This window comes from Mesoplodon bidens (genome assembly GCF_964165515.1).
Source record: "Mesoplodon bidens genome assembly, chromosome: 4".
NCBI classification, from domain to species: domain Eukaryota; kingdom Metazoa; phylum Chordata; class Mammalia; order Artiodactyla; family Ziphiidae; genus Mesoplodon; species Mesoplodon bidens.
Genome location: NC_138160.1, coordinates 137,996,264 through 138,009,822, shown reverse-complemented (window position 1 = coordinate 138,009,822; position 13,559 = coordinate 137,996,264). Strand labels below are relative to the sequence as shown.

Below are 13,559 nucleotides of genomic sequence, written 5' to 3'. Positions count from 1 at the left end.
AATCAATACATTTGTGTGTGATTATTTAGTCCTGATACCTCACGTTCATATTTGTGGTACCACGTGGGAGCCTACGTGGTATCCAGGGCAACTCCCTGCTTCTCACCTTTCACTCCTTTCCCAGATTAATACTGGGAATTATTATTTTGTTTAAAGATTTATTATTTATTTATTTATTTATTTTTATTTATTTTTGGCTGCATCAGACCTTAGTTGTGGCACTCGGGATCTTCGTTGAGGCATGCGGGATTTTTCACTGCAGTGCGCAGGCTGTTTGTCTTGGTGCGTGGGCTTCTCTCTAGTTGTGGCATGCGGATTTTTCCCTTCTCTAGTTGTAGTGCGCAGGCTCCAGGGTGCGTGGGCTCTGCAGTTGTGGCACGTGGGCTCTAGTTGAGGCGTGAGAGCCTCAGTAGTTGTGGCATGCGGGCTTAGTTGCCCCAAGACATGTGGGATCTTAGTTCCCCAACCAGGGATCGAACCCGCGTCCCCTGCATTGTAAGGCAGATTCTTTACCAGTGGACCGCCAGGGAAATACCAATACTGGGAATTATTATTATTGCAGGATCCCTCTACTCCCACAGTTCTTTAACCAGTGATTTGGAATTTCCAGAATACAAGTTTTGCATTTCTTCTGTTGAATTTAATTTTAAAGTTTTTTGTTCTTTTTGATACTGTTGTCAATAGAATTGTTCTCTTAATTTCATTTTTGGTATGTTCCTATCTAGTGTATAGACAGGTGTGTGCTGACAGGTGTTATGCTCTGTGTCTCTTCCTTTTTTTAAAATTAAAAAAAATTTTTATCTATTTTATTTTTAATTTTTTGGCCGCACTGCACGGCATGTGGGATCTTAGTATCCTGACCAGGGATCGAACCCGCATCCCCTGCATTGGAAGTGCAGAGTCTTACCCACTGGATCGCCAGGGAAGTCCCCTCTGTGTCTCTTCCTTGATCACTACCGTGGGTTCCCAGACCCTCTGCCCTTCTAACCCGGATTAAAATCCCAGTTCTTCCTCTTATGAGTTCTCTGAGCTCCAGTACATCAATTTCCCATTTCCTTATCTATAAAAGAAGCAGGATGTTAATGGTTTCTTGGGGCCATGTGTGCATCTCCATGAGAGAAACCTGTGGGAATGCCCAGACTGTCCCTCTAACTGTGTCTCCCAACCCCTTGTGAGAACCTGGGTCCTTGTGCCTCCAGGTAGAGGAGCCTGGTGTGGGAGCTGAGGATGCTGTGGATTGCCGCCAGTGGACTCAACACCACCTGGTTGCTGCCGACATCCGTGTGGCACCAGCCATGGCATTGACGCCACCACAGGGCGATGCAGATGCTGATGGCATGGATGTCAACGTGCGTGGTCCAGGTCAGGCATCCCTCCCTCCAGGATGCCCTTTATCCATCCTACTCATGAGAGGTTGCATCTGGGTCTGTTTCTAGGGAAAGCTGGGTGTGTCTGGGTGTCCGTCTGTGGGGGTGTGTGTTAATCAGGACTTTTGGTTGTAAGTTTTAATAGCCCAACTCAAGCTAACTTAAGTAAAACAAGGGATTTACTGGCTCTTGTAAATGGAAGCTTCAGGCACATTTGGATTCAGGACTCACCACCTCTTGACTCCACAGCCCAAGTAGGCTTTTTCCTGCAGGCACTGATAGCTACAGGTGGGACAGGCCTTACAAAATCTTTTTCCCATATGTACCAGCAAAAGTCCCAGGATGAGTTCTGATTGGATGGACATACCCATTCCTGAACCAATCAGTGTGGCCTGGGGCCTGGAATATGCAGATTGACAGGCCTGAGCTATATTCCTGTCCTTGAAGGAAGGATTTGGCTTTATCTAGGGCTTGAGGATGGAGAATGGGATGCAAGTAGCCTCCTAAGGGAAACGAGCAAATGCTCATGAAGAGTATAGCAGACCATGTTATCTGGATCCTCTTGGATTTGTCTTTGCCACATTTTGGGATATGCCTTCTCCAGCTCTGTTTTGCTTTTGCTCCCAATGACCAGGACCTATGGCTCTCTGTTGAAGCCCTTCAGGCTACCAGGGCCTGAGGTGCTTGGTATTTTATGTCCCTGGGGGCAGCTCCTGACCAGTGGATGCAGGAGTATGAAAGGCTCAGCTCCTTTGACTCAAGCTGGATTACAACTCTGGGGTACAGCTCAGCTTCCACAGTCCCCCTTTGGGATCAGGCTGAAATAACTCTCCAGGCATTTGCCCAAGGTTGCACACTTGTTTGACTTCCTCCCTCCCTCGTTCTGTGTCCCCTACTACCTAGGAGCCCTTCTGTGACAAATCACATGCCCATGAATCCTCATCCTGGGTTGGCTTCTGGGGCACCTGACACAGGTGTGTGTGTGTGATGGGAGGATTTGCCATTCCCTCTTGTGTTTCCACATGTCCCACTTCCTCCTAATGCAGTGCCCTCAATCGTATTCCCCAGAAAGGCCCTGTGCCCACCTCCCTTGTGACACACTCCTGGTCCCTGCAGATGGCTTCACCCCGCTAATGCTGGCCTCCTTCTGTGGGGGGGCCCTGGAAGCAATCCCAGCTGAGGAGGACGAGGCAGAAGACACGTCAGCCAGCATCATCTCAGACCTTATCTGCCAGGGGGCGCAGCTTGGGGCTCGGACCGACCGCACGGGTGAGACAGCCCTGCACCTGGCTGCCCGCTATGCCCGGGCTGATGCGGCCAAGCGGCTGCTGGATGCTGGGGCAGATACCAATGCCCAGGACCACTCAGGCCGCACCCCCCTGCACACAGCCGTCACTGCTGATGCCCAGGGCGTTTTCCAGGTGAGATGGGCTTACCTCTTTGGACTTCAGAGCTGGGACAGGCATCAGACCGACCTGGGTTCAAGCCCTGGTTCTGCCTTTCAGAGCTCATGTTTCTCATTTGTAAGATGGGGATATATGGGAGTACAGTTTCTGGCAAGAAGCTATTCCCTGAACCTCATCAGTTCCACGGGGTGTATTGGTTGGGGTCCTCAGAGGGCTTAGAGGTGCTTCTCGCCCCTTTGTTCTTGCCATGACTCCTCCTGCTGTGCCCCATCTCCCTTAGATTCTCATCCGGAACCGCTCCACAGACCTGGATGCCCGCATGGCAGACGGCTCCACAGCACTGATCCTGGCGGCCCGCCTGGCAGTGGAGGGCATGGTGGAAGAGCTCATCGCCAGCCATGCTGATGTCAATGCTGTGGATGAACTCGGTAGGCTGTGGGGGGTAGTGGTGGGTGGGGGCTGAGAGGGTGTCATCTGGGCCCTGACTGTTGGTGTGAACTCACACCCACACTGACACCCAGTCAGTGAAACTCGTGTACTCATAACAGGGTTTCAACATGGACCTACACTCATGCATTTAAAAAAAAAATGGCGCCCATTAGCCCATACTGTGTGGCAGTGGTTCAGGAAAAGGTGCCCTTCCCAAGACACTTCCCTTCCATCTGCTTTGTTAGAAGAACTTACTCTGGTGCCATCCGCTGGACAACTGGTGTAATAAATTTGCAAATCAGCCAGATCTATAGGTGAGGGCCGCTCCGTCCCTGGAGGTGGCTTGCTTGCACAACAGTGACCTGCCCTTGTGTCTAGAGAACCTCATACAGCTGTAGACACACTTGGACTCTTAGAAACATCCTTTGGGGCAGGTGTTCTCAGTCTCAGCAACATTGACATGTGGGGTTGGTTCATTCTTTGTGGTGGGGGCAGTCCTGTGTAGCGAAGGATTTTTTTTTTTTTTTTTTTTTGCCGTACGCGGGCCTCTCACCGTTGTGGCCTCTCCTGTTGCAGAGCACAGGCTCTGGACGCGCAGGCTCAGTGGCCATGGCTCACGGGCCCAGCCGCTCCGCGGCATGTGGGATCTTCCTGGACCGGGGCAACAAACCCGTGTCCCCTGCATTGGCAGGCAGACTCTCAACCACTGCGCCACCAGGGAAGCCCAAGGATTTTTTTTTTTAATTTATTTATTAAAAAAATTTTTTTTTATTTTAAAATTTTTATTGGAGGATAGTCGATTTACAATGTTGTGTTAGTTTCAGGTGTACAGCAAACTGAATTAGTTATACATATACGTATATCCACTCTGTTTTAGATTCTTTCCCATCTAGGCCATTACAGAGCATTGAGTAGAGTTCCCTGTGCTATACAGAAGGTCCTTATTAGTTATCTATTTTATGTATGATAGTATGTATATGTCAATCCCAGTCTCCTAACTTATCCCTCCCCCCTTGTCCCCCTGGTAACCATAAGTTTGTTTTCTACATCTGTGGCTCTATTTCTGTTTTGTATATAAGTTCATTTGTACCATTTTTTAAGATTCCACATATAAACGAAATCATATGATATTTGTCTTTCTCTGCCTGACTTACTTCACTCAGTATGACAATCTCTAGGTCCATCCATGTTGCTACAGATGGCGTTATTTCATTCTTTTTTATGGCTGAGTAATATTCCACTGTATATATGTACCACATCTTCTTTATCCAGTGTAGGATAAGTAGCATCCCTGGCTTCCACCCACTGATGCCAATAGCACCCCACCTCTCAGTTGTGACAACCAAAAATATCTCCAGACATTGCCAAATGCCCCTTAGAGGAAAATCACCCCTGGTTGGGAAATACGGCTTTAGAAGAGCACTGTCCAATAGAACTTTCTGTGATGTTGGAAATACTCTTAGTCTGTTCTGTTCAGTATGGTAGCCACTGGCATGTGCTGTCAAGCACTTGAGATGTGGCTGGAGTGAGCAAAGAACTAAATGTTTTATTTCATTTAATGTTTTAACCTTTGTTTTGCCTACTTAAAAAAACCCCAGCTGTACTGACATATAATTCAGATACCATGCAATTCATCCATTTCAAGTATAAAATCCAATGATTTTTAGTATAACCACATAGTTGTGCAAATATCATCACAATAAAATTTAGAATGTTTTCATCACCTGAAAAAGAAGCCCTCACCTCTTAGCCATCACCCCTTCAATCCCCCTCATCTTCCCGGCCCTTAGGCAACCGCTAATGTACTTTCTCTCTATATGGATTGCTTATTCTGGTTATTTCATATAAATGGAATCATACAATATGTGGTCTTTTTTGACTGGCTTCTTTCACTTAGCACGATGTTTTTGAGGTTTACAAATGTTGTAGCATGTATCAGTATTATTTCTTTTTTGTTTTTTAATGAATAAATAATATTCTGTTCTATGGATATACCACATTTTGTTTATCCATTCCTCCACCGATGGACATTTGGGTTGTTTCTGATTTTTGGCTGTTATGAATAATGCTGCTATGGACAGTCCTGTATCATTTTTTGTGTGGACATATGTTTTCATTTCTCTTGGGTATATCCCTAGGAGCAGAATTGCTGGGTCACTTGGTAACTCTGTTTAACCTTTTAAGGAACTGCCAGACTGTTTTCCACAGTGGCTGCCCTGTTTTACATTCCTACCAACAGTGTATGAAGGTTGCAGTATTTCCACATCCTCACCAACACTTGCTATTATCTGTCTTTTTGTTCTAGTCTTCCTAGTGGATGTGATTTAGTATGTCATTGTGGTTTGATTTGCATTTCCCTGACGGCTAATGATGTTGAGCATCTCTTCACATGCTTATTGCCCATTTGTGTATCTTCTTTGGAGAAATGTCTATTCAGATTCTTTGCCCATTTTTAAATTGGGTTATTCGTCTTTTTATTATTGAGTTGTAGAAATTCTTCATATAGTCTAGGTATGTCTCTTATCAAACATATGGTAGGTTTAATATATTTGTAGGTTTTCTTTTTACTTTCTAGATGGTGTCCTTACAAGCACGAAAGTTTTCATCTTGATGATGTCCAATTTATCTATTTTTGTCGTTTTTGTTATTGTTGCTTGTGTTTTGGGTGTCATATCTAAGAATCCTTTGCCTAATTCAAGGTCATGAAGATTTATTCCTGTGTTTTTTTCTAAATGTTTTATAGTTTGAGCTTTTACATTTAGGTCTTTGACTCATTTTGAATTATTTTTTTGTGTATAGTGTGCAGTAGGGGTCCAACTTTATTGTTTTGCACATGGAGATAACAGTTGTCCCAGCACCATTTGTTGAGAAAGCTATCCTTTCCCCATTAAATGGTCTTGGTATCAATTTAATTTAATTTAACTTATTTTACTGTTTTTTTTTCTTTTGGCTGCCCTGTGCGGCTTGTGGGATCTCAGTTTCCCGACCAGGGACTGAACCCAGGCCACAGCGGTGAAAGCCCAGAATCCTAACCACTAGACCACCAGGGAACTCCATTTTTTTTTTTTTTTTGTAATTTTAATTTACATATACTAAAGAACCACTGTGACTGGTGGCTATTGCATTGGACAGCACAGCTCTAGGTACCACTGAGTGAGGTCCACATAGTACCCCCCGTATATGGAGAGTTACATCTACAGGTGTGCACACACATGGACCCAAACACAGTTACTCAGATACTCGTGGCAGGCCTACCCTCCCCCCATCCCAGGCCATATTCTAGACATTTTCTGTCCCCCTGCTGTTGGGGGGCCAGCAAATGAGCCTGGTCCTGACCCTGACCTTTCCTCACTTCCCCCCAGGAAAATCAGCCTTACACTGGGCTGCAGCTGTCAACAACGTGGAGGCCACCTTGGCCCTGCTCAAAAATGGAGCTAACAAAGACATGCAAGATAGCAAGGTGAGCCCCAGCCCTTGGCCCACCTGGGAGTCAGCCCTGGCACAGCTTCCACAGGTGGCAGAGAGCAGGTTGGGGTAGGCTAGTGGGGGCATTCACCCTGCCTGCAGCCAGCTTTCAGGTGTGGGATTTGGGCCCAAGGGGTTTCAATAGTGGATCAGAGGAGGAAGTGTATGGCAGTTGCTAGGTGACCTTGGGCAAGTTGCTTAACTCTTTTGAACCTCTGTTCTCATCCTCGAAATGGGGAAGCAACGGTACCCACCTCACTGCCTCTTTCGAGGATTCAGTGAGCTAAAGCTTTTATAAAGTGCTTTAGCACATCCTCAGTAAAAGGTAGATGTTTTGATTGTTGTTTAAAAACCCTTGCAAGGTGGTATTACTCTCATTTTACAGATGAAAGAGTGAGGCTTAAAGGGGTACAGGGTTGGATTCCATCTTTATTTAAAATTTCCAAAATTATATTCATTATGGATTCTTTTTGCATTAATCTTAATTTAAAATTTTTTCATTAAAATATCATTTATTTTGATGCCCCCTTAAATTTTGTGCCTAAGGCGAGTGCTTCACTCTCCTCACCCTGGTCCTGGCTTTTGCGGCCTGAAGCTTAGTAGGTGCTGGATGAATGTGGCTTAAAGGAAAGAACTTGCCCAATTTTCCCCAGCAGAGCTGAGATTCCGACCGAGGTCTGTCTGGCTGAAGAGTATGAACTCTTAGCTCTCAGGTTCCCCCAGAGACAGGAGGCCTCTGTGATGTTAGCCAGCAGTTAATCCTGACTCTTGTGACCCTGACATCTTGTGGGTTCTGGGCCGCCACAGGAGGAGACTCCACTGTTCCTGGCCGCCAGGGAGGGCAGCTTTGAGGCTGCCAAGCTGCTGCTGGACCACTTTGCCAACCGTGAGATCACAGACCACCTGGACAGGCTGCCCCGGGATGTGGCCCAGGAGCGGCTACACCAGGACATCGTGCGCTTGCTAGACCAGCCCAGTGGGCCCCGTAGCCCCCCTGGCCCCCACGGCCTGGGGCCCTTGCTCTGCCCGCCCGGGGCCTTCCTCCCAGGCCTCAAGGTGGCACAGTCCGGGGGCAAGAAGAGCCGGAGGCCTCCTGGGAAGGCGGGGCTGGGGCCTCAGGGTGCCCGGGGTCGGGGCAAGAAGCTGACCCTGGCCTGCCCGGGGCCCTTGGCCGAGAGCTCGGTCACGCTCTCGCCGGTGGACTCGCTGGACTCCCCACGGCCCTTTGGTGGCCCCCCTGCGTCCCCTGGCGGCTTCCCCCTCGAGGGGCCCTACGCGGCTGCCACAGCCACAGCTGTGTCTCTGGCGCAGCTTGGTGGCGCGGGCCGGGCAGGTCTCGGGCGCCAGCCCCCCGGGGGCTGTGTGCTCAGCCTGGGCCTGCTGAACCCCGTGGCCGTCCCCCTCGATTGGGCCCGGCTGCCCCCACCTGCCCCCCCAGGTCCCTCCTTCCTGCTGCCGCTGGCCCCGGGACCCCAGCTGCTGAACCCCGGGAACCCCGTGTCCCCCCAGGAGCGGCCCCCACCGTACCTGGCAGCCCCAGGACATGGCGATGAGTTCCCTGCAGCCGGGGCCCATAGCAGCCCCCCAAAGGCCCGCTTCCTGCGGGTCCCCAGCGAGCACCCTTACCTGACCCCATCCCCAGAGTCCCCCGAGCACTGGGCCAGCCCCTCACCTCCCTCACTCTCAGACTGGTCCGACTCCACGCCCAGCCCGGCCACTGCCACCGGGGCCACGGCCGCTGGGACACTGTCTGCCCAGCCGCTCCCCCTGTCGGTCCCTGGCCCTCTTGCTCAGTCCCAGACCCAGCTAGGGTCCCAGCCTGAAGTCACCCCCAAGAGGCAAGTGTTGGCCTGAGGGCTCCACAGTTCCTAGATTTGAGGAGGCTGTAGAGACACCCTATCCTGCTTCCTCTCTGTCTCCCCTTTTAGTCCATTTCATTCTCTCTAATCTCTTCTCCTGCACCCCACCCTCCTTGCAGTGTGACCAAGACAGGTCACAAGCCTAGGGCTTCAGTCTTCCTTTATTTATAAGGGGTGCAGGCTGACCCCCACCCTTTGGTTCTTGTGGTGAGTCTGGGACATGCTCCTGCCTCTCCCCTCTTCCTGGGGCCAACCCCCCCCCCACCGCCCATTCTCTCCTGCTTTCTTGCCTCCTCTGGCCTCTCTCACTCATGTTCTGACACAGGTGGATTATTATTATTTTTTTTTTACATTTTGTATAGAAACAAATTCATTTAAACAAACATTATTATTATTATTTTTTACAAAATATATATATGGAGACGCTCCCTGCCCCTGCGAACCCCCCAGTGCCCCCGTGGGGCTGAGTCTGTGGGCCCATTCGGCCAAGCTGGATTCTGTGTACCAAGTACACAGGCATGACCGGGATCCTGTGTACCGAGTACACGACCCTGGTGTGAACCAAGTAGGCACCCTTGGGCGAACCCTCTGGGGCTAGGGGTCGGGTGAGACTTGGGAGCCTTCTCCCCACCCCACCTCCCTCACTTCACTGCATTCCAGATGCAACTTATTCTATAGCTTTGCTGGGGGAAGTGCCCTTCTGGCCTGGAGAGCCTGTCCCCAAGCCCCCCATCACAGAGTGTGGACCACCTCCCTTTGGGAACTGGGGGGTGGGGTGGCCGGTGGGAATATGAGGACCAGGGGAGACGTGCGTTTTACTTTGTCTCCCTGTAAATATGGGCCTGCAGGGAGGAAAGGAGCTGCCTGCATGGCACCTCCTCCTGGTACTTCCCTGGCCCAGCCCCAGGGCCGAATAGAAGTATTTGTAGGCTATTTTTGTAATATAGCTTCTGGTCACAGTCCCTGTGTAGCTAAATTCCCAGCCCTTGTATTGTACAGCCCCCTTTCCCCTCACCACCTAATAAAGGAATAGTTAGCACTCAATGTCATTGTTCTGTGTCTAGGTAAGATTTGGGGGAGGGGTGGTAGTGTGGGGTTTCTGTCTCTTCAGCGCTAACTTTTGAGACAGGCTGGGACCTGGGACCCTTTGCTGCAGTGCTTGCACCTGGACAAACATCTCCTGGAGCAACAGAAGACAAAGAAGCTATAAGGGATTAAGAATAACTGTGGGCATGTGCAGTTGGGGCAAATTATGGCCAACAAGATACAAAAAGACCAAAAAAACCCCCAACTGCCACTTCTGAAGAGCTGGGAGCAAAAGCAGGGTACTGCGCATGCCCCCTGCACACACCACCACCAAAGGGGTAGGCAGACCACCAAAGCCACCCTTCTGGCTCCACCCTTGGACCCGCCCTCACCCGGTACCTCCACCCTTGGGGAGCAAGCAATCACGGGAATCTGTTCGTTCTCGCTCCCCCCTGCTGCAGCAGGGGTCCCAGTAAAGCCTTGCCTGAATTTCTTGTCTGGCCCCTGATCAATTTCTATTGACTAAGGGGGCCAAGAACCCTGGTTGGTAAAACCTTGGGCTCTCATCTTGGAGTCAAACCATGTGGCTTGCTTGCCGGCCACTTTTACTTCCTCTTTTGATGGATGATTCCACTGATTGGACTAGGGGTGGCCACCTGACTTAAATTGAACCAGATTCCCTTGCTTGAGAATGTTTTTAAAATGGGGATGCTAAGAACGCTATGAGTTGGTGGAGTTTCTAAGGCCAAGGCAGATGGAGAAATACTGATGGCCAGTTTGGGGTGGTGGGTACTGATGAGAAAACAGCAGAAGACTGGAGCTATGCAGGGAGAATCAGAGATGAGCGCTCAAATGGCTCCAGAGTGTTGGAGGGAGCACCTCATTTCCAAATGGAGTATCAATTCCAGTTAATTGAGCATTTATTCCACTGACATCAATAGGTGTTTAGTAACTGCCTTCTAATTGCCTAATGCTGGTTCTGCATGGATCTCACCTCTACTTCATGCTCCCTTGGGGTTTGGAGACAATGCTGCACCTTATAATAAATACTCCTTTATGTATACCAGCTTGAATGAGTTTCTGTGTCTTGCAAATAATTGTGCCCCAAGACAAGGTTGTGTTTACACTGAGGTCCTCCAGGAAAGGAGGAATTTAATGTTCATTTGTTCATCCCATCAGTTGGAGTGCTCTTGGTTGCAAGTGACACAAAAAATCTACCCAGCTGGCTTAAACAAACAAACAAAAACCAATTTGTAGAGCTTCCCTGGTGGCGCAGTGGTTGAGAGTCCGCCTGCCGATGCAGGGGACACGGGTTCGTGCCCCGGTCCAGGAGGACCACATGCTGCGGAGCAGCTGGGCCCGTGAGCCATGGCCACTGAGCCTGCGTGTCCGGAGCCTGTGCTCCGCAACGGGAGAGGCCACAACAGTGAGAGGCCCGTGTATCGCGCAAAACAAACAAACAAACAAACAAAAAACCATTTATAAATTCATATAACTAAAAAAGACCAGCTTCAGGGGATATCTGAGCTAGTGGCTCAAATGAGGTCAACAAGGGCTGAGTTCCTCATCTCTACAGATTTTTCTCTGGGCATCAGTTTAATTCTCAGGCTACATGTGGTACTCAACCCAACTTCTCTTCCCACTCCCACAGCTCCAGCCCTCCTTCTCTATTAGCAAAATAGGTGCAAGGATCATAGACCATATTGCACATTCCAGAGAACTGAGAAGCTTCTAGTCTTGGGGTTGATTTTGTATTGGCTTCAAATGCGTCTCATATTTATCCTCTAACCTAGTGTTCCTCGACGTTGGTACTGTTGACATTTGGGGCCAGATCATTCTTTGCTGTGGAAGGCTGTCCTGTGCATTGTAGGATGTTTAACAGCATCCCTGGCCTCCACCCACTAGATGCCAGTAGCACTCCCTCCTCCAGTGTGACAACCAAAAATATTTCCAGATATTGCCAGTTGCCAAGCAATGAAAAATTGCTTTTGAGCACTACTTCTCTAACCAATCACTATGGCAATGGGTTATAGAATGTGCTGATTTCTTAAAGCAATGAGTTTCTGCTCTGAAACTGGGGCGTGGGGTAAATTTAAGGGCTGTCAGGTTTGCAGAAGCAGGAATTCTGTGGAAACAACTAAAAATTAGTCACGCCACCTCCTCTCTTTTGGCTAAGTCTTTGGAGATGGAACAGTCTCTTTTTATTTTATTTATTTATTTTTTTAATTTTTTTTCCGGTATGCGGGCCTCTCACTGTTGTGGCCTCTCCCGTTGTGGAGCACAGGCTCCGGACGCGCAGGCTCAGCGGCCATGGCTCACGGGCCGCCGCCGCTCCGTGGCATGTGGGATCTTCCCGGACCGGGGCACGAACCTGTGTCCCCTGCATCGGCAGGCGGGCTCTCAACCACTGCACCATCAGGGAAGCCCTATTTTTTTAAAAATTTTTATTTTAATATGGGCTTCCCTGGTGGTGCAATGGTTGAGAATCTGCCTGCCAATGCAGCGGACACGGGTTCATGCCCTGGTCTGGGAAGATCCCACATGCCGCGGAGCAACTGGGCCCGTGAGCCACATCTACTGAGCCTGCGTGTCTGGAGCTTGTGCTCCGCAACAAGAGAGGCCGCGATAGTGAGAGGCCCGCGCACCGCGATGAAGAGTGGCCCCCGCTCGCCGCAACTGGAGAAAGCCCTCGCGCAGAAACGAAGACCGAACACAGCCAAAAATAAATAAACAAATATTGATTCTTTGTTAAAAATTTTTTTTATTGAAATATAATTGACTTACAATGTTGTGTTAGTTTCAATAAAGTGATTCAGTTATTTTATACACATATGTATACATATATATTCTTTTTTTTAATTCTCTTTCATTATAGGTTATTACAAGATATTGAGTATAATTCCCTGTGCTATACAGTAGGTCCTTGTTCATTATCTATTTTATTTTATTATTTTATTTTTATTTTTAATTTTTTTTGGCCATGCCACGCGGCTTGCGGGATCTTAGTTTCCCGACCGGGGATTGAACCCACACCCTTGGCAGTGAGAGCGGGGCGTCTTAACCACCGACCACCAGAGAATTCCCTCTATTTATATATAGTAGTGAGTGTGTATATTTAATCCCAAACTCCTGGGACAATCTCTTTTATTGTCTCAAGTTCATTTTATGTTCATTCACTTATCCTCTATACGCTTATTGGGCACTTACTGCATGCCAAATCCTGGACAAACTGTTGGGAGTAGAATGGTGAATTATATGAGCTCACTCCTTGCTCTTATGGAATTTCAGGCTAGTTAGGGGATGTATAGGGGTGCCCCCTTTGTCCCTTTGGGTGTTACCATTGCAGTACATGCTTGATAGCATCTGACTGCAAACACCGGAACTTCTCTTGTGTGGGCCAGGAACAACCCTCAAAAATGAGGGATGGGGGCTTCCCTGGTGGTCCAATGGTTAAGACTCTGTGCTTCCACTGCAGGGGGCACTGGTTCAATCCCTGGTCTGGGAACTAAGATCCCACATGCTGTGCAGCGTGGCCAAAAAAAAAAAAAAAAAAAAATGAGGGATGGATGTGAGTTGGTGGATAAATACCCCAGCTCCCTCACCCCCCTGTGGGGGCAGTTCTGAGGTGTGTTCCACAGACTCTCAGAGGGTGTCCGTCAGGATTGAGCCACAGTTGCCCATGGTAGCGACTTACTCTTCCTCATGGGGACTTTCTGGAATGTTCCTTTTTGGAATGATCCTATTGGATATTTCTGGAATGATGTCTCAAATAAGTTCTTTGCACTTGAATCCTTGGCCCAAGAGAAGTTCATCTTAGCTGCGTGCATGAGTAGACTCTTGGAGGAAAACCGGAAATATTTGTTGGGGTGCAAGCAAGTTTGGAGATCCTTCTTCCTGAGTGCTACACAAAAGAGGAGAAAGTCGTCCTTCCCACCCACTTTGTCCACTTTATCCTGCAACCCTGCCTCTATGAAAACAGGGCGTTGGAGATGTGTGTCTCACGGGGT

The 13,559-nt window shown here is 48.8% G+C and overlaps 1 protein-coding gene across 1 annotated transcript in view; it reads left to right on the top strand.

Moving 5' to 3' along the window:
• The window catches only part of NOTCH3 (notch receptor 3), a 33,424-nt gene extending 23,854 nt beyond the window's left edge, over positions 1 to 9,570 (top strand). The window contains exons 29-33 of the mRNA XM_081230640.1: positions 1,200 to 1,362; positions 2,484 to 2,788; positions 3,054 to 3,201; positions 6,565 to 6,662; positions 7,475 to 9,570. Of these exons, the coding sequence (XP_081086766.1) occupies positions 1,200 to 1,362; positions 2,484 to 2,788; positions 3,054 to 3,201; positions 6,565 to 6,662; positions 7,475 to 8,521 (1,761 nt within the window). The 3' untranslated portion in view covers positions 8,522 to 9,570. The remainder of the gene's footprint in view (positions 1 to 1,199; positions 1,363 to 2,483; positions 2,789 to 3,053; positions 3,202 to 6,564; positions 6,663 to 7,474) is intronic.
• The last annotated feature ends 3,989 nt before the right edge of the window (positions 9,571 to 13,559 follow it).